The 21,013-nt window shown below is 45.3% G+C and overlaps 2 protein-coding genes across 5 annotated transcripts in view; both read right to left on the bottom strand.

Moving 5' to 3' along the window:
* camta2 (calmodulin binding transcription activator 2) overlaps positions 1-21,013 on the bottom strand; it is a 128,979-nt gene that overhangs the window by 71,544 nt on the left and 36,422 nt on the right. For 2 of the 4 annotated variants that reach the window (XR_010802637.1, XR_010802638.1), the window contains exons 20-23: positions 20,825-20,845; positions 19,156-19,349; positions 17,751-17,825; positions 15,134-17,468 (exon numbers count right to left, since the gene is read on the bottom strand). Coding sequence is in view for 2 of the 4 variants with exons in the window: in XM_066671472.1 (XP_066527569.1) it covers positions 17,414-17,468; positions 17,751-17,825; positions 19,156-19,349; positions 20,825-20,845 (345 nt within the window). In the remaining 2 variants the exon portion in view is untranslated. Of the gene's footprint in view, positions 1-14,036; positions 17,469-17,750; positions 17,826-19,155; positions 19,350-20,824; positions 20,846-21,013 lie in introns of those variants that run through there. The other 2 variants (XM_066671472.1, XM_066671474.1) reach the window with 2 other exon arrangements.
* Positions 3,290-10,108, bottom strand: LOC136696362 (uncharacterized). The gene is made up of 6 exons (XM_066670711.1): positions 9,823-10,108; positions 9,037-9,132; positions 8,648-8,732; positions 7,042-7,251; positions 3,957-4,049; positions 3,290-3,495 (listed from the first exon to the last, which is right to left on the bottom strand). Exons 1-6 carry the CDS (start codon positions 9,904-9,906, stop codon positions 3,290-3,292), a joined length of 774 nt encoding a protein of 257 aa, XP_066526808.1. The 5' UTR covers positions 9,907-10,108.

The raw sequence follows: 21,013 nt of genomic DNA, 5'->3' as shown, positions 1-21,013 counted from the left end.
TAATGACACTTCATTGGTGATCATTTAAAATTCAATCTATAGTTTGATCAGAGGAGGATGGGTCCCCTTTGTGAGTCTTGGTTCCTCACAAGGTTTCTTCCTCCAGCCTCGAGGGAGTTTTTCCTTGCCACTGTCGCCTTCGGCTTGCTTGCATTGGGCTTTGATTTAAATGTTCTGTTTTGAAACTGTGAAGCTGCTTTGTGACTACGTCAGTTGTAAAAAGCGCTATACAAATAAATTTGATTTGATTTGATTTGATATTTACATTTACAGAACTTTACTGACATTATTCACAAACTCTTCTCCCTGGTCAGTAAGCACTCTTTTAGGTGTCTCAAATTGGCACCACATATTTCAGCAAAGAGTCAGTGATTCTGCAGCAGATTTTGATCTCAGTGCATATGCTTGCAGCCATTTTGTTAGATAATCTATTATAACACAGATATACTGGTTACCACTATCTGTTGCTGACAGCTTGTCAATAAGGTCCATTGCAATGAGTTCAAATGGTGGGTTCACCTTAAAGAAATAAAACACAGAACCAAATTAACCCTGTTTATATTATGATTTTTATGATTATAAATCTTTATTCTGGACCTTCCCAAGTTTTACATTTGTAGATTACGTCTGCACAAAAAAAACAAAGTAGATATAAACTATAAAACTATACATTTATAGCTCAGGATCAGATACTTGGGATTTCAAAATGTCAATGAAAAACATGTAGCGCTGCAGTCCGTGTGTGAATTATATATAACATGTAACAAAGGGTATCGTGATTATAAATATCTTATTCAGTTGCAAGAAAAAGTAAGTGAACACTTTGGAATCTAACGATTCTTGCATTTTGTAGAGGCTTCTGTAGGTCATCTACTTTGAATGTTTTCATGATTGTGCTTTGTGCTCTTGGCATGATCTTGGCAGGATATTATTATTATTATTATTATTATTATTGTTACACTTATATAGCGCCTTTCTAGACACCCAAGGACGCTTTACAATCTACACTGCTCAGAACGCTCAATTCACACACACACTGGCGAGAAGCGGCAGCCAAACGCGCACAGCGTACTCTCAACCAGAAACGACCGTCCACCTGGAGGACTGCATCGGGCACTAGGGTTTAACCCAGGACAGAGCGCCAATCCATATCTGGGCTCACACATACAGACATTCATTCACACACCAGGACAGTTATTAGAGAAGCCAATTCACCTACCCTCCATGTTTTTGGACTGTGGGAGGAAACCGGAGCCCCCGGAGGAAACCCACGCAGACACGGGGAGAACATGGAAACTCCACCCAGATGAGACTTGAACCCAAGATCCCAGCGCTGGGAGGCGAACGTGCTAACCACCAAGCCACCGTGCCGCCATACAGGATATCCACTCCTAGGGAGGTTAGCAACAGGCCTGATTTTTCTCCATTAGATTTTCTTTAATCTACAGACTGGTGTACACCCAGGTTTTTAACAATGCTCTTGTAGCTTTCCCAGCTTCATGGCTCTCTAAAACACTGTTAGCTTTAAGACATAGTTCACCCTAACCAGTCTAGAAGAACAGATTGATCAGTAATCAGGCTTTGGGTGCCTTGTGAAACCCACACTTCCAATCTCCTCTCTTTAAATGAGAAAAAACATATTTTGTCAAATATCCCTTAGAGGTTTCATTAACACAGAGATTAATTTACTTTGTATTGCACTGTGGATATTTACACAGTATTGTTATAAACAAACAGACAGTACAACTGTTTTATTTGTTAGTGTTGTGTATAATTTATTGTACTGGTCTATAATCGTCACAGGTAATAATCAGAATACATTTTATATGTCATCAATGCAAAATTACAGGTAATTCCTGTTTTTTCTTCTTTATACTTTTTTTTTCTTGCAACTGTATCTGTGTTTGATTAATACTTTTACCAGTGAATAATCCTTACTGCGTTTATAACGTGTTATTAAAGATATCGTTTATGACACAATAATAGACCATATTTGAAACATGGAACACACTGCGCCACATTATTGAAAGCAGGACCGTTTTAATGCTTAAAATAGAATATTAGGTGTATGTTTTTAAACAGTATCAACATGGAACAGTTGTAAGACTCACAAAACATTGAGAAATTTAAGAGTCTGTTTGCAGGTTTAGACAGTACTCTGTGCCTTTGTCAGTCCACATATTAGGAGTAATGTTTATTGTCTTTAATGCAGTCCGTTTGATCCCATATTACAGTGGTATTTGAACATTTGTGGACCCTTCATCTTCTTCTATTTCTATTTTCTGTTCCTTCCTAAATTAGACCTGAAACTTCAGCAGATTTTCATACGAGTCCTAAAAGTTGATAAGGAGAGCTTTGTCATTTATTTAATTAAGAAAATGATCCAACATTACATACCTATGAATGGCAAAAATATGTCAACCTTTTCTTTCAGTACCTGGTGTGACCCTGTGAAGCAATAACTGCAACTAAATTCTTCTGGTAATTGTTGGTTTGTCCTGCACATCACCTAGAGGAATTTAAGCCTATTCCACTGCTCAGAACTGCTTCAACTCTTATGTCGTTTGGTTTCCTTTCATGAATCCATGTCCACGCGATCTCGAGCAAACTGCAGACGTTTTCCAGCCTGATGATCATCAACAATCCTTCTTCTGATGATCTCCTTTGGTTGTGTAATGATACACTTCCACAAACACACATCAGACTTTCTTTAATTAAAGCAGGGTGTCCACTCACACCTCATTGTCATCCACTGATTTAAAAAAACCTGACTCTAATTTTACCTTCAAATGATCTGCTCCCCCTAAAGATTCACATTCTTTTGCCATTCACAGATATGTAAAATTGGATCAATTTCCTTAATAAATAAATGACAATGCAGAAATATAGAAACGACACATGCAACTGTGCAACTTGTCTAACAGGGAGAACAGAGAGTGGACACTGAGGGGTTTAAAAACTCCAGCAGCACTGCTGTGTCTGATCCACTCTACACCAGCACAACACACACTAACACACCACCACCACGTCAGTGTCACTGCAGCGCTGAGAATGATCCACCACCACATCACACCTGCTCTGTGGGGGTCCTGAGCATTGGAGAACACGGGGACTACAGTCTGTAATTAATGTACATCTACAAAGTGCTCCTGTGTAGTCAGTGGAGCTGAGAGAGTGGACAGTGAGTATAGATACAGGGTAGGTGTTCCTAATCCAGTGATAGTTCAGTATATGCATTATAGATTAGTGGTTGTTTTAAACTTCATATTGTGTTTAAGGAAGTCATTGTTTAAAAAAGAAAATTATAATCACCCATGTGTGAAGACATGCCAGGCCAATAAAACCTCTTGGAGATGGCATCTCTTGTCTTCTTCTGCCCACAGTGTGCTCCAAAGCTGCTGGCATGAAATTCTGTGAAAATGGCATTGGCATCTTTTGTACCGCCACAACTTTTGCTGGAGGTGCCTTTGTACCTGATGTAAAATAACTGACCATCTGCAAAATAAAGTAATATATCAAAATAGATGAGAATAAATCCAACAGATTTAGTCATAAACTGTAGATAAACTAATTTCCAGCTGTAAAGTGTATAAAATTAATTATCTACAGAAATACGAATACTGAATGGAGCTGCACAGACTAAAATACTGTAATAGAGTAAAAACAACTAAGGGAAACAGTTGTGGTCAAAAACGCCAGGTAGTAACTCTCACAAATTAAACGTGTTGTGGGTAGGTATTGACTGTCCTTGATGATTTAATTAGGCATCTTTGTATAAAAAAAGGTTTGTTATCGGATTGTTTATGGCCTAAAATGTACAGTATTACTACAGAGTATACGGCTGAAACCTAGGCTACAAAGTGGACGAGATCGCTGTAGGGGGCAGACATCTTCAAACACGCACAACAGTTTCAAACAATCTTTGTATAATCCATAGAAACTGAGAGTCAACTCACCTTCAACGTCATGATTGTGAGCCTTCTTCCTAAAAGTGTTTTTTTCCACTGTAGTTAGTCCGTCGGGGTATGTCCCGTTAGATAACTGACAATCTGTTTACACAGAACAGGATCCATTTTCAGAGTTAAGAACGATAAACTGAAGTGTATCTATGAAGCGTCTGTCTGCAAGATTAAGACTAATAAATATGCGAAAGTTAAACGAAACTAGGCAAGTGTAACACCCAGTCTCTCTGTAAGTCTGCGATGCACGACGTCTCTTTGTGCAAGATACAATCTTGGGGTCTAAGCACTGAAAGTGTCTTTAATTTATTTCTTTTTACACTACATTGTTTTGGTAAAGGCTACAATAAAATAAATGAATAATAAAAACACACATAGATAATCAACCATCTTTATTATAAACAAGGTTTCAAAACATGATCAAAGCATACTACATGATAAAATCACAAAATATGAGTCCTGCTTTGAATTATTGAAACACTGATGAATTGCTTTATAGAAAAAAACAAAGGAATGTATAGTATGTGTATGGACTCATACAGTAAAATGCATTTGAGGGAAACCTGAAGTCATTTGACAAGCTTGGCTATCTTCAGTAGTCTGCCTTTGGCAGTGCGATGCTGTCACCAGTATAGAATGTGTAGAAACTCAGTAGACAAACACATTTATCTCAGTCCTTAGTCAGAGATTAAGAGGGATTTTTCAAATATCTATTTACACAGTAAATTCACCAGAGTTAAATCAACACTATTAGTGTTAACACAGGGAGTGTTCCTTTAACTCTAACAGTGTTGATTTAACTCTAACAGTGTTGATTTAACTCTAACAGTGTTGATTTAACTCTAACAGTGTTGATTTAACTCTAACAGTGTTGATTTAACTCTAACAGTGTTGATTTAACTCTAACAGTGTTCCTTTAACTCTAACAGTGTTGATTTAACTCTAACAGTGTTGATTTAACTCTAACAGTGTTGATTTAACTCTAACAGTGTTGATTTAACTCTAACAGTGTTGATTTAACTCTAACAGTGTTCCTTTAACTCTAACAGTGTTGATTTAACTCTAACAGTGTTGATTTAACTCTAACAGTGTTGATTTAACTCTAATAGTGTTGATTTAACACTGGTGAATTTACCGTGTACGGCTGAATATATATTAAAAGCACTGAATGTCATATGAATCTGCCACAGAGATTCCCAATAGTTCCAGACGAGGGGGAGGGGTGGGGGGTTGAACACTGTTGTTGTTGTTGTTGTTGTTGTTGCTGTTGTTTTAAAAACAGGTGGGGGGGGAGTAATTTCCAATAATTTATCTTTGGGGTCCCTGATAAAAAATCTAAAGTTCGGTAAGATCTTAAAACATATAAAAACTATTTAAAATAAGGACGTCAGATTGTTCAGTGAAATACAGCTAATGAAGGGAAAAAATCTAACTTAACCCTTAAAGAATAAACAGAAAAAACAGGACTCGAATTTACGCTTTACACAAAGGGGAGTTGGATTCTGGCGGGGAGTCTGTTTTCGGCACAACACCTGTTAAAAGAGGACGTGTGGTCACCCTACATTTGAATCAACAGCAGAGAAGGAGTGAGATTCAGCCTTTTGTGCCCTTTATTACTACACCCTATCAAGGGCATTAGGAACAGAGCAAGTGAACATGGCAGTAATTTGGACTTGGTTTGTAGTGAGATCCGCCAAGTGTGAACACACACACACACACACACACACACACACACACACACACACTAATACACCACCTCCAACAAAAAGCCCCAAAAACAGTAAAATATAAAACATAGCATGACAGAAAAGAGCAAAACAGAACTGGACTCGTGTGATTTTTTAAACTTGTTTCTAAAAAAAAAGGCCAAACACATTACATTTACAAAGGAGATGTTAATTTTACCAAAGTGATTTGAACCCATTCGTTCAGTTACAAAGTCAGTTGCTGCCAGGTTGTGGGATTGTGGCAGACAGCTTCATATGGATTCATTGCATTGTTTAGAAGCTGAGATAAATAACGAGTCAAGCATTTACATTTACAGCTTTTATCCAAAGCACAGAGAGGCTTCACTAGAGATTTATGAACAGGGGCCATTTCTTTTTATAACAACAGAGAGTATAAATGTTTGAAAATATAATTGTATTTCTGTGGCTGCTGGAAGCATGGGAAGGCAGGTCCAGGGTCAGGTCTTTTAGTGTCCAAATATGGGACAATTCTGAAGTCTGTGGGACTGAGCTTATGTTGGGGGCTAAAGATATTTATCTATTTCTAGATCTTTCTATTCTCTAAAACAGGTCTAATCTCAGTCTAATGATGCCACTACATTCATCCATTCATTGTCTGTAACCCTTATCCAATTCAGGGTCACAGTGGGTCCAGAGTCTACCTGGAATCATTGGGCGCAAAGCGAGAACACACCCTGGAGGGGGCGCCAGTCCTTCAATTATGCCACTTGTTTGGTTAAAATTTTATTGAAATAATTTCAAATTCTCAGGCAGCTGACAATTTGGAAATATTTTGCAAACATGGTCATAATGTGACAACCCAATATAAAGTTATTGAACCAGTTATTAATGCACCCACAGGTTTGAGGAGAATTTCCTCTAGACGGGGATTTCGACTGGGCCTGTGTGACCGCACGCTTCCATATTTGACCCAAAGGTAGTCACTCTTTAACCCAATTATTACCATCTGCTGTGAGACCCATTTTCCACCAATCGAACCAGTCATTCACTGCACTGTACAACCTCTTCCCAGTCTACGAACCTCGTCACAAGCGCTGCAGGATTCCAGGTAGGCTCTGAACCCACTGCGACCCTGAATTATATAATTTTAGAGTCTGATCATCCTTGAGTAACACTGTAAGAATTGAAATTACTACATCCATAAAAGTGTAAGTTGACTTACTTTTGTCCAGTGAGATTGTGATGACAAAAGACAAAGAAATCAACCTTTATAACTACAGTTTAATATGCTTTTAAACGTATTTACATCATATTTATATTATATGAGCATCACTGCACACAGCTGGATCTTCACCATGGCCTCCACACACCGGTGTGTGTGCTGGAGTCTCTACCCTCAGGTGCAGATGAACGGAGACCATGGTGTTGAAGTGTGTGTGGTGTGTGCTGTGTGTGGAGTGTGTGTTGTGTGTGCTGAGCTGGTGACAGTGTAATATCCTGAAGGTTCTGAGGTTTACTTTCAGAAGCACTGACTCTCTGGTTCTGCAGCGTCCACATTCTGCACCAACACACTCTGTTCCCCACAGTAAACACCCCACCTTCACCTGGACACAGGAGACAGGACTCATCACCAAGAGACAGGACACATCACCGGGAGACAGGACACAACACCAGGAGACAGGACACAACACCAGGAGACAGGACACAACACCAAGAGACATGACACAACACCAGGAGACAGGACACAACACCAGGAGACAGGACACATCACCAGGAGACAGGACACAACACCAAGAGACAGGACACATCACCAGGAGACAGGACACAACACCAGGAGACAGGACACAACACCAGGAGACAGGACACAACACCAAGAGACATGACACAACACCAGGAGACAGGACACAACACCAGGAGACAGGACACATCACCAGGAGACAGGACACAACACCAAGAGACAGGACACATCACCAGGAGACAGGACACAACACCAAGAGACAGGACACAACACCAAGAGACAGGACACAACACCAAGAGACAGGACACATCACCAAGAGACAGGACACATCACCAAGAGACAGGACACATCACCAGGAGACAGGACACATCACCAGGAGACAGGACACAACACCAAGAGACAGGACACAACACCAGGAGACAGGACACAACACCAGGAGACAGGACACAACACCAAGAGATAGGACACATCACCAGGAGACAGGACACAACACCAGGAGACAGGACACAACACCAAGAGACAGGACACAACACCAGGAGACAGGACACATCACCAAGAGACAGGACAAACACCAGGAGACAGGACACAACACCAAGAGACAGGACACAACACCAGGAGACAGGACACAACACCAAGAGACAGGACACAACACCAAGAGACAGGACACAACACCAGGAGACAGGACACAACACCAAGAGACAGGACACAACACCAGGAGACAGGACACAACACCAGGAGACAGGACACATCACCAAGAGACAGGACTCATCACCAGGAGACAGGACACAACACCAGGAGACAGGACACAACACCAAGAGACAGGACACATCACCAAGAGACGGGACACAACACCAGGAGACAGGGCACATCACCAGGAGACAGGACACAACACCAGGAGACAGGACACAACACCAGGAGACAGGACACAACACCAGGAGACAGGACACAACACCAGGAGACGGGACACAACACCAGGAGACAGGACACAGGATGCAGCAGATTGGACGGGACAGAGAGAAGAAAGACACTGCTCAGAGAGAAAGGTGTAAATGTCCCATTGGGACAGAAACAATCGAGGATCAGGTCAGAAACTTATCAGAAATTGGTTAAAATGATTTAGAAACAGGGCAGGACCCAGTGAGAACAGAATCTGAATCAGGTGTGAATTGGTTTAGAGAATAAACTGAATCTAAACTGGATCAGAAAAGTGTTTTGTGTTTGGTTTTCAGAAAAAGATGCAGGACGGCGGAGTTGTCTCTGACCTGAGCGTCCGAGCTGTAGAGACCGCAGCCGCTGGACAGTCAGCTCCAGAACATCAGCCTTCTCCAGTTTAGACACACGACAACCCTGCAAACACACACACACACACACACACACACTACTGTAACACACAGAGAGCACTAACACAAACATCACACTCTACTACATCATATTTCATCTTCTTTTATCACTTCATTTGGATCAGGATTGCAGCCGGTTTATGTCTACGGAATCACTGGATCCAACATAAGAACACACCCAGGAAGGAGTACTAGTCACTCACACACTCACCCAGTCACTCACACACTCACCCCGTGACTCTCACACTCACCCAGTGACTCTCACACTCACCCAGACACAGAGAGAACAGATGTGCTGTACTGGTTCTCACCTGTTTGACATGGAACTGAAGCAGAAGTGCACGTAGTTCCCCGAGTGAAGCGTTAATACGAGCTCGTCGACGCCGCTCCAGCAGAGGCTTAGACACCTTAACACAACAACAACAACAACAGTGTTAACAACAACAACAATATCAACATCAACATCTACGACAATAACATCAATCACACTATCAATAACAATATCAACAACCCAATAACACAACAACATTGTTAATAACAACATTAATAACAATATCTACAAAATAAACATCAACAATATCAACATCAATCACAATATCAATAACAATATCAACATCTACAACAACATCAACAATGACATTAACAACATCAATAACAACATCAGCATCAACAACAAAACAACATCAACAATATCAACATCAATCACACAACAACATTGTTAATAACAACATTAATAACAATATCAACATCAATCACAATATCAATAACAATATCAACATCTACAAAAACATCAACAATGACATTAACAACATCAATAACAACATCAGCATCAACAACAACAAAACAACATCAACAACAACATCAATCACATTAATTACAACATCAACAACACAAACATCAACAACAATAAGAACAACAAAACAGAGTAAACAAGGAGAACAACAGAGATCTACAGAGAGAGTTAAATCAGGTAAATTCATGTACGCAGTGAGAAATAAAGCTTCTCTGGTTTTAACTTTATCTTTAATATTAAACGTTATGTTCTGTATAATTTGTAATAATTTGTACAGTGTATAAACTCAGCTGGAGTTTCTCACCCGGCGCTGGGTCGTCTTTTCAGACTGGACGCTGACTGTGTCCCTCTGCCCTGAGGTCTGCTGCTGAGGGTCCGGACGCTCCATCAGAGTTAGACCCAGACGGTGTGTGTGTTATTTAAAGGGAGATGGTGCGTGGTGTTAATCACTGAACAATGCTGTCACACAGGGGTTAACCCACTCAGAAAGGACAGAGGTGTCCAGCCTATGGGGTCAGGACTCAGTGTGTGTGCATTATTCATAAGAACTCCTCCATTCAGGGATTAGAGCCCCCCCCACCAAACTCCTGCTGTCAATCACCGCTGACTGACGGCTGAAGTGTGAGGCTCTGGATCATCTCAAAGACCACTTTAGAGAACTCGAGTGGAACTTTTACAAAGCTCAAGTGCAGCTTTATGAAGCTGGAGTGGAAACTCGAGGACGTCTTTGTGGCACACGAGTGTAACTTCAGAAACAGAAATGAGACCAAACAAACCTACAGTCTTTTTCTGGAATTTAGGTTCAGTATTAAGGCCTTAAGTGTTTCTCAAATTCTCAAAATCTCAGAAATGGATGAAGATGATAAAGCCCCTTCAGCCCCGAGACATTCCCCCACACACCCCTGAGGGTGCAGCTGGGGACCAGCAAGTTGTGTCCTGTGGTTAAACTGTGGTCCCACAAATGGATCCCCTACTGGGTCAGTGACAGACACAGGGTCAGTCTGGGCTCATGTGGACCCCGTATACTGAGAGCTACTGTCCTGCACGTGTCTGTCTGATACAGACGGCCCACCTCGGTCCCACTAACAGCCAAGGTACCACCCCCCAACCCCCCGGAGCCCATGGCCATCCTGGACCCAGCGTGCCCCTGTTCTACCCACATAACTGGGTCATATCTGAGCCTTGTTCTCGGGGGGTCTATAGAGGGTGTTTGTTGACGACTGAACATTTCAGACCTGCTCTGTCTGTAAGAGCCGGCTCTGTCCACAGCCACAGAGAAGAGAGGTAATAAAGCTCAGGCGGCTGAAGTGGGGCTGTTGTGTGTGGGTTTGTTAATACAGATCACTGTTACACAGATTACTTTAAATAAACGAAACATGGTCTTCTCTGTCTCCGCCGTCTGATAAATAATTTGTACAGAAACTGAACAAAGGACAAAGTGAAGCTACACATTTTGCAGATGTTAGGAATACAGCCAATTTCTGCTGAATTCTGAAAAACGAATTTCATTTGATCAAATAAATCCTTTATAACTGTTTTTTATATGTTTCGTCTAAAACAAAAAACAAATAAAAAATAATAATAATTAGCTGTGCCCTACATCTTTCTGTGCCACAGACGTCACAAGCTCCTCAGGGATCTCTAAAGAAAGGAGGGACTGTGTTTTAGACGCTGCTTCCTCGTTATTAAACTGCCAGAAGGTGCCTGTGTAAACACTGCTTTGCAGCCGATGGCGGTCTGGAAAACTAGGCTTTGAGCTGGCGTTGACTCCTGGTGAACATGAGGTTTACGTTTATCCAGTCGTTCCTCGCCGCGTCTCGGTCCGAACAGAACTTTGTAACCAGAGAAACACCGTACAAAGGACAGAACAGATCTTTACGTTTTACAGGAAGTTTATGGAACTGGGATTAAAGGTAAACAGCACCCAGAACATGTCTGGGGCCTTTCCCCTTCCTCGGGCAGAATTACCCTGCTATAAATAATAGATAAACCTTTAGAAACCGTCCTCGTCCTCCGGTGTCCGTCAGACCCCCAGGACGTCCCCCTCGTCCTGAACTGTGTGTGGCTCGCTCAGGGAACACACACACTCCGTGTTTTCTCAGACACACACAAAGCGGTGGGGCAGGGTAGGGATGTATGTTACAGAAAGAGAACATGTGTGTTACATCTGCAGTGTTTCACTCATTCATTCATTCACTCACATTTACTCCACGCCCCTCTGACCCCCCTCCATCTTCCCCATTCCTTCAGGAAGAAAGGCTGGGCTTGTTCCTTCTGTCCAACATGGATTAGCAATCCCCGCCCACCCACCGGACACACACACACACACACACACACACAATTAGCATGTGTCAAACTGACACAAGACCTGCATTTTCTCACGCTTAACAAATGTTCCACTGCATGGTCCCTCCTCTCCTCCACTAGACTCTACTTGTCTGTTCTCCTCCACCAGGTGAATCAGGTCCTGGTTCTGGAAGCGGGTTCTTGTTTAGTGGCTGTTCTCTCGTGGTTCAGAGCGAGTCGAGTAGGGCCTAAACCGTGGCGTGTAAACCTTGCAGAGCGCTGATTGTCCAGAGAGAGTCGTCACTCTACGCCACGCAACGCAGACGACCAGCACCAACTCTCCATCTGTAAAATCTCCAGCTGCAGCAGAGATCACGTTTGTTTTTATCCGACTCACGACGGCAGCTCGTAAAATGACGCCGTGGTCTTTTGAAGAGGTTCAAACGCTCCTCGGATCGGTGGCCGACGAAAGAATCCAGCGAGAGCTGGACGCTGCAACAAGGAAGGAACAAACTCTACTGATCTGTCTGAACTGATGACGGAGCTGTGTTCAGTCCCAAACAACAACAACACGCCGATACACCATGAGTAAACATACAGTAACATACAGTGGAAATCACCATTAGTTTGAAATATTCCCTGATTTAGCAACAAGTATTATCTGGACACTCTTATCTGCAACAATACAATATGAGAACCCATCTCTGTGGCTTGTGTGTGTGTGTGTGAGTGTGAGAGAGAGGGGTGGGGAGGGGGTGTGTGTCCGGATTAGAGCCGTGTCCAGAGATTGTGGGCATTATTTCCATTGTTTCTTATTGTTACTTTTTCACATGGAAATGAGAATTCATTCTGAAACTGGTTAAGACACACACACACACACTTAACTGCTGAATTACTATCAGATTCTGAGGCATTGGTCTGTTTTGTGTGAAATCTGATCAGTTAAAGCCTGACAGGTTCCTCTCGCAGCTTTGGCTCGACGCCGAACGAATTCAACGTGACGTTCTTTATCTGGAAAAAAACAGAGTTAAACAAAACACTAAACTAAGAACTGTTTAAACCAAAGTACTGTCAGCCTCAGTAATTCCAGCCTGAACATGTCGTAAAGGCTGGTGTGGCGAGGCCTGCAGGGCGAGTGGAGACAGTGGCCTACCCCCAGGCCAGGAAACGAGTTCAGGAACAAGGAAGAATGGCCACATGCATCCTCCAGCCTGCCACAGGAAGAGAGCAGCGAACATGTTACATGTGTTTTTACTGCTGGGCCCAATGGTGGCGCTACTGGTAGAGTCTCTGTCACAGTTCCAGGGTCCTGCAGGTTGCAGGTTCGAGTCCTGCTCCGGGTGACTGTCTGTGAGGAGTGTGGTGTGTTCTCTCTGTGTCTGCGTGGGTTTCCTCCGGGTGACTGTCTGTGAGGAGTGTGGTGTGTTCTCTCTGTGTCTGCGTGGGTTTCCTCCGGGTGACTGTCTGTGAGGAGTGTGGTGTGTTCTCCCTGTGTCTGTGTGTGTTTCCTCCGGGTGACTGTCTGTGAGGAGTGTGGTGTGTTCTCTCTGTGTCTGCGTGGGTTTCCTCCGGGTGACTGTCTGTGAGGAGTGTGGTGTGTTCTCTCTGTGCCTGCGTGGCTTTCCTCCGGGTGACTGTCTGTGAGGAGTGTGGTGTGTTCTCTCTGTGTCTGCGTGGGTTTCCTCCGGGTGACTGTCTGTGAGGAGTGTGGTGTGTTCTCCCTGTGTCTGCGTGGGTTTCCTCCGGGTGACTGTCTGTGAGGAGTGTGGTGTGTTCTCCCTGTGTCTGCGCGGGTATCCTCCAGGTTCCTCCCACGCTCCAAAAACAGACGTTGGTCGGTGGATTGGAGACTTAAAAATGTCCGTAGGTGTGAGTGTGTGAGTGAATGTGTGTGTGTATTTGTGTCAACCTGTGAAGGACTGGTGCCCCCTTGAGGGTGTATTCCTGCCTTGTGCCCAGTGATTCCGGGTAGGCTCCAGACCCACCGCCGCCCTGAACTGGTTAAGTCTTACAGACAATGAATGAATTAATGTTCTCTAAAGACTGTCAAGAACCTTCTGTATCTGAGAAAGTGGATGGTTTATTGGTAAACTGAGCTGCAGTTTTTTTTTTTGTTGTCCCTTGCGCCCCCTTGTGGCCGTCAGCTCAGCCTCTTTACTGAGTTACCTCTGCGTCCTTCGGTTTGTGGAGGTTCCTGGTGGAAACAGAAGACGAGGGACACGCTCTTGGACACAAATCTGTTTAATGAATGATTCTGAAAAAAGCAAAACAGCCGAACGCCTGCAGAAGGAGGTGTTTACAGTTGAATGTAAAGTAAAAACAACCCAAACATACAAAGCTCTGATAATGGTTTATAAATAAACACTTCAACACCAGCAGGAGGCGCAGCACGCGCAGGAGCAAAGAGTCAAGTCGAAGATAAAAGTCATGCAAAGTGCTTTAAAACAACCGAGCAATAAAACCGTACCCCGACCCGGAGAACCGCCCGGTACCGGTGTCATGCAGACGGCCAGGGGTCTACGCAGTCGGGGAACAACAGGATTCAAATATAATAATAATATCTCACGCAAGCAGTTATCCAGATCATCTTAAATATAGATATATATATATCCTCCTCCTCTTACTGTACATTATTTACAGGTTCTCAGACGACCGTCTGTTAGAACCACACTCACTTAGAACCTTCAGAAACATCACCCTCTGGACTTCACCCGAGGGAGGACGGGGAGACTGCGATTAACTCTTTAAAGAAAAGCTGAAATTAAAAGACTTCAAGGCACTGCACAGTCGGAGAAACCCCTCACCTTCACACACACACACACACACACACACACTGTTCTGACCTGAACACTGCAGGGGGCTGGGAACATGGTGCTGGACGGGGTTTCTGGTGAGCACCGGGGGACTCTCCACAGTGTCCTGCACGTCCCTCTCCACCAGGATTAAGACCATGTGTCCCCCACCAACTCTTAGAGGAGGACGTCTGGTTCCATTCACCTCCACTGTCCCCTGTCCCCCACCGTCTACTGTCCTCACTTTCTGTGAGGGGCTTTTAGAGGAGGACGTCTGGTTCCATTCACCTCCACTGTCCACTGTCCCCCACCGTCTACTGTCCTCACTTTCTGTGAGGGGCTTTTAGAGGAGGACGTCTGGTTCCATTCACCTCCACTGTCCCCTGTCCCCCACCGTCTACTGTCCTCACTTTCTGTGAGGGGCTTTTAGAGGAGGACGTCTGGTTCCATTCACCACCACTGTCCACTGTCCCCCACCGTCTACTGTCCTCACTTTCTGTGAGGGGCTTTTAGAGGAGGACGTCTGCTTCCATTCACCTCCTCTGTCCCCCGTCCTACTGCTCTGAGTCTGAGTCTGGAAGTTCCTACCGAACCAGAATCTGACCCAGAACCAGAACTCTCTCCATCACTGTGTTCACAGCACACCCAGAGGATCATGGGGGAATTTAGTGAAGTTATTCTTTGACGTAGAGAAAAGCATTTTTCTGTTTGTGATTCGCAGTGTTTATTGTTTTAATGTTAATTAGGGTATTATTATGTAAATTATTAGTAATGTTTATATGGTTTGATTAATGAGCTGAATAACAATAATCACCTCTAACAGCTCGTTAACAGCAGTAATCAGCAGATTATAGAGTTGAGAGGTAAACATTCACAGGTAAACATCTAAATAAACCTGACCCTCAGCTTCAGTGCGTTATTCAGTTCATTCTCATAATCCGCTGTTAAAGAAGCACCTCATTTACATATGCAAATGAGATGAGACCAAGGCAAATTATAAACATCTTCACTGAGTGTAATGAGAGCTGTTCTAAACGTGGCGTCATTAGAATATCGTCCTGAAGTGACCATCACGCCCAAATAAGGAAGTCCTGGGCGGAGCTGGAGGTCCATATAAGGACACGGAGCGATCACATGACCTCAGTGGGCTATAAACACCACCTCGTTAGTGAAGGCTGGAGTGAATCAGAGTCTGCAAACATCAGCGAGAGAGGGTCTCAATCAGGTAGTCTCATACTGTCCCGATACATCACTGACTCATCAATACTGCCATGGTCTCAAATTTAAATATTAAAATCCAAACAAAGCAGATTCATTTAATTATTTTTAAATAAAATAAACGTTGACGGTCATTAATTAAGTTTGGGTCAGTGACCATCACACGCTGCATCTACCTCTGATCCTAGGTTTAATATCGCTACCAATATTTCAGTTTAACGATGATTCTGTGTCACACACACACACACACACACACACACACACACACACACACACACACCCTGCTGAAGTGCCACTAATCTCTTCCGTCCTCTCTCCCCTGGCTTCAGAAGTCTAAGACTAAATAATGTCAGGAGGCGGGGCCGTAAGCCATAAGCCCCGCCCCCTGTGCAGGTAAACATTGAGTTATAATAAACATGCCTCACGCACCTCAGATCGGGAAAAAAACGCAATTAAAACGAGAGAAGGTTTAAACCGAGAGAGAGTTTCACTCAGAGCGCATCCCTCAGCCTCACTTCATATTTATACCTCAATACAACCAAGTTACAGCTGCTCTCTCGTTTACACCTCAGCGGAAAGAGCTGGAAGCACCTCAGAGAGAGAGAGAGAGAGAGAGAGAGAGAGAGAGACAGAGAGACACAGAGAGGAGAGAGACAGAGATACAGAGAGAAAGTGAGAGAGAGACAGAGCGACAGACAGAGACAGAGAGAGAGAGAGAAGCTTGGCTACGGCACAAAGGCAGAGAACGTCAAAGTATCAAAGTAAAGTATAGAAAGAAGAGAACGGAGAGAGAGAGAGAGAGGACGAGTGGAGGAGCGCTCCATCCCTCGTTCCTCAACATGCAGAAAAAAGAAAAGAACAAACAAACCCCAGAGAGAGGCCAGGAGCCGCGGTGCGTCTGAGTGAGGACACTGTACACATCACACACCCGTGTCCTGTTCACCTCACACACACTGCCCCGGCCGGAGACGAGGGGGAGGAGCACAGCTCGCTCTGAGGCTCGGCACAGTTCTACACGCTTTCTTTTCTGGGATTAAAGGTCGTGTCCTGAATTCCAGTTTCAGAACAGAACTCAAATCACCAAAAATCCACCTCCTTCATGTGTTTTTCTAAAGAAAGCTTCTCCTCGTAGAAGGTGGGCCTCTCAAAACCAGGAGACATCAGCCAATAGCATTCACTGACAGAGACCCGCTGACCCCACCCCCAAACCCCGAGCATCAGAGCAGCGGTGTGGACACATCTGCACACATCTGTCAAGCCCTGTACAGCAGACGTTAAAGGTGCAGTGAGTAAAAGTTGACTGCAGTCTGTAGTCTCACCACTAGAGGCCACTCTGCCTCACACACAGCACCTTTAAAGAGTGCAGTAGGTTCAGAGTCAGACGCAAAGGTGGCCGTATGTTGACGTCTCTGAGGCCGCACTGACGCTCTGTTTGTTTGTTTGTTTGTTTACTTCCATAAACAGCCGCGAGTGTGAACTAAAGAGAGCAGGACTGTGATCTCTGTGTAAAAGTAGAAACTCAACACAAACAGGTTCATCTGAGCAGAGGTGTGTAAAAGCGGTGTGTGTGTGTGTGTGTGTATGTGTGTGTTTGTGAGATCAGGTGGTAAGGCCTCTCCTCTCCAGCTCTTTGCTCTGCTTCAGCTCCTTTATCCTGCATAACACACACACACACACACACACACAGGTTTTGAAAATTAAATGAATTTATGGTGGTGTGTGTATTCAAAGTGTGTGTGTGTGTTTTTTTAAAGTGTGTGTGTGTGTGTGTGTGTATATTTAGTGTGTGTGTGTGTATTTAAAATGTATTTAAAGTAAGTTTGTGTGTGCGCGCATTTAAAATGTGTGTGTGTGTGTGTGTGTGTGTGTATTTAAAATGTGTTTAAAGTAAGTTTGTGTGCGCACATTTAAAATGTGTGTGTGTGTGTGTGTGTACCTGTGTCTGCAGCGCCGAAGGAAGCGCATGATTTTGCGAGCTGCCTGATCCTGCTTCTTCGTCAAGAAAGACCCCCTGCAGGAAAATCACACACACACACAGCACTGTCACTGACTGTACACATCCTGAGCATGACTCTATGTGGACAGCTTTATAATGAGAGCCGGTGTTAACCCTTTACTGTCCCAGGGTCCACAGAACAGCTCAGGGCCACCACGCCCAATGCCAAGGGCGGGCCAGAGGCGTGTGACGCCCCCGGAGGTGAGTGAGAGAGGGCAGTGGGTGGTGTCAGACGGCAGTGGGGGGTGAGAGGGTAGTAGAGTGTGAGAGTGGGCAGTGGGGGGTGTGAGAAGGCAGTGGGGGGTGAGAGTGGACAGTGGGGATGTCAGAGGGCAATGGGGGGCGAGAGGGCAGTAAGGGGTGAGAGAGGGCAGTGGGGGGGGATGAGAGAGGGCAGTACGGGGTGAGAGTGGGCAGTGGGGGGTGAGAGTGGGCAGTGGGGGGGTGAGAGAGGGCAGTGGGGGGGTGAGAGAGGGCAGTGGGGGGGTGAGAGAGGGCAATGGGTGGTGAGAGAGGGCAGTGGGGGAAGGGTGGTGAGAGAGGGCAGTGGGGTGGTGTCAGAGGGCAATGGGGGGGTGAGAGTAGGCAGTGGGGGGGTGTAGAGGGCAATGGGGGGTGTCAGAGGGCAGTGGGGGGGGTGTCAGAGGGCAGCGGGGGGTGAGAGAGGGCAGTGGGGGGGTATCAGAGGGCAATGGGGGGGTGAGAGTAGGCAACGGGGGGGTGTAGAGGGCAATGGGGGGTGTCAGAGGGCAGTGGGGGGGGTGTCAGAGGGCAGCGGGGGGTGAGAGAGGGCAGTGGGGGGGTATCAGAGGGCAATGGGGGGGTGAGAGTAGGCAGTGGGGGGGTGTAGAGGGCAATGGGGGGTGTCAGAGGGCAGTGGGGGGGGTGTCAGAGGGCAGCGGGGGGTGAGAGAGGGCAGTGGGGGGGTATCAGAGGGCAATGGGGGGGTGAGAGTAGGCAGTGGGGGGGTGTAGAGGGCAATGGGGGGTGTCAGAGGGCAGTGGGGGGGGTGTCAGAGGGCAGCGGGGGGTGAGAGAGGGCAGTGGGGGGGTATCAGAGGGCAATGGGGGGGGTGAGAGTAGGCAGTGGGGGGTGTCAGAGGGCAGGGGGGAGTGAGAGGGGGCAGCGGGGGGTATCAGAGGGCAATGGGGGGGGTGAGAGTAGGCAGTGGGGGGTGTCAGAGGGCGGGGGGGAGTGAGAGGGGGCAGCGGGGGGTGTCAGAGGGCAATGGGGTGGAGTGAGAGAGGGCAGCGGGGGGGGGGGGGGGGGGTGAGAGAGGGCAGCGGGGGGGCGTGAGAGAGGGCAGCGGGGGGGCAGTGGTGGTGCCCGGGGGCCCTGCTCTTACTTGATCTTGGTGTTGAGGGGGCCCGCCCCCCGGGGCCCCTGCTTGAGCCGCTCGTACTCCTTGTAGCTGCGGTAGTACTGCTGGATCAGCACCGCGGCCCGCCGAGACTGCTGGAACTTCTTCTGCTCGTAATAACTCCGGAACTTACTCTGGATCAGGATCGCAGCCTGGGTCATCTTCTTATAGAGAGCATACTGCACACACACACACACACAGTATAAACACACTACACACACCTACATCTTCTTATAGAGAGCGTACTGCACAAACACACACACAGTATAAACATACTGTACACACAAACACACACACACACAGTATAAACACACTGTACACACACCTACATCTTATAGAGTGTGTACTGCGCACACACACACACACAGTATAAACATACTGTATACACACACAACTACATCTTCTTATAGAGAGCGTACTGCACACACACAGTATAAACACACTGTACACACACAACTACATCTTCTTATAGAGAGCGTACTGCACACACATACAGTATAAACACACTGTACACACACAACTACATCTTCTTATAGAGAGCGTACTGCACAAACACACACACACACACACACACACACAAAGTATAAACACACTGTACACACACACACACAGTATAAGCACACTGTACACACACCTACATCATCTTATAGAAAGCATACTGCACACACAGAGTATAAACACACTGTACACACACACACACACACACACACACACCTTCTTATAGACAGCGTACTGCACACACACACACACACAGTATAAACACACACGCAGTATAAACACACACCTTCTTATAGACAGCGTACTGCACACACACACACAGTATAAACACACTGTACACACACACACACAGTATAAACACACACACACTGTATATAAACACACTGTATACACACACACACAGTATAAACACACACACAGATCTTATAGACAGCGTACTGCACACACACAGTACACACACACTGTATAAACACACTGTATACACACACAAACACACAGTATAAACATCTTATAGAGAGCTTACTGCACACACACACACACACCATAAACACACTGTACACACACCTACATCTTCTTATAGAGAATGTACTGCACACACACACACACACACTATCTACACAAAACACACTATCTACACATCTTACACACACACAGTTGTGGTTACTGTCCACTTGCTCTGTTTCTCGCGGCTGTGACCCTTCATTCACTGCTGACTGTTCTGAATTGATTGATTACTGATTATTACAGGTGGACACGGGGCGGAGCTTGAGCTCTGTTCCTGTAACTAACTTCCTGCATCCTGTCACCAGGGGGCGCCAGTCCACAGAGACACCAGGAATCTAACGGCGCTTTTCCACTGCATGGAACCTATTCGCTCGGCTCGGCTCTTGTGCTTTTCCACCGGCTAAACCCGGGCCTGGGCCTTGAACCGGGTTCTGTTTTAGTCGCCACTGAAAGCGAGCACAGCCGAGCCGAGCCCATCCAGTGGAAATGCACTAAAACAGTTAATGGTAAACTGAGACTTCATCCCCTTCAACACCATTAACACAGCAGCAGCTACGCTCTGGTGCCCGGTCATTCATTTGCATACTGATTTGCATAAAATTAGGACACAGTGAGAGATGCAAGTGGACAAGTTTCCATTAGATTATTTTACCTTCAGCGCAATCCATGTTAGCTAGTGGAGAGAGGTGGAGGTAGAGAGAGAGAGAGAGAGAGAGAGAGAGAGAGAGAGAGAAAGAGAGAGAGAGAACAGAGGGAGAGAAAGAGAGAGAACAGAGGGAGAGAAAGAGAGACAGAGAGAGAGAGAGAGAGAGAGAGAGAGAAAGAGACAGAGAACAGAGGG

The sequence above is a fragment of the Hoplias malabaricus genome, chromosome 5 (genome assembly GCF_029633855.1).
Source record: "Hoplias malabaricus isolate fHopMal1 chromosome 5, fHopMal1.hap1, whole genome shotgun sequence".
NCBI classification, from domain to species: Eukaryota; Metazoa; Chordata; class Actinopteri; order Characiformes; family Erythrinidae; genus Hoplias; species Hoplias malabaricus.
Note: the sequence above shows the minus strand (reverse complement) of the source record. Positions and strands in the feature narration are given on the sequence as shown.

Coding starts and splice junctions, on each gene's coding strand:
- LOC136696362 (XM_066670711.1), bottom strand. CDS start 9,906: ATGGAGCGTCCGGACCCTCAGCAGCAGACCTCAGGGCAGAGGGACACA. Junction 8,733..9,036: donor TTCAGTTCCATGTCAAACAG/GTGAGAACCAGT, acceptor GTGTGTTTGCAG/GGTTGTCGTGTGTCTAAACT. Junction 7,252..8,647: donor TCTACAGCTCGGACGCTCAG/GTCAGAGACAAC, acceptor TCCTGTGTCCAG/GTGAAGGTGGGGTGTTTACT.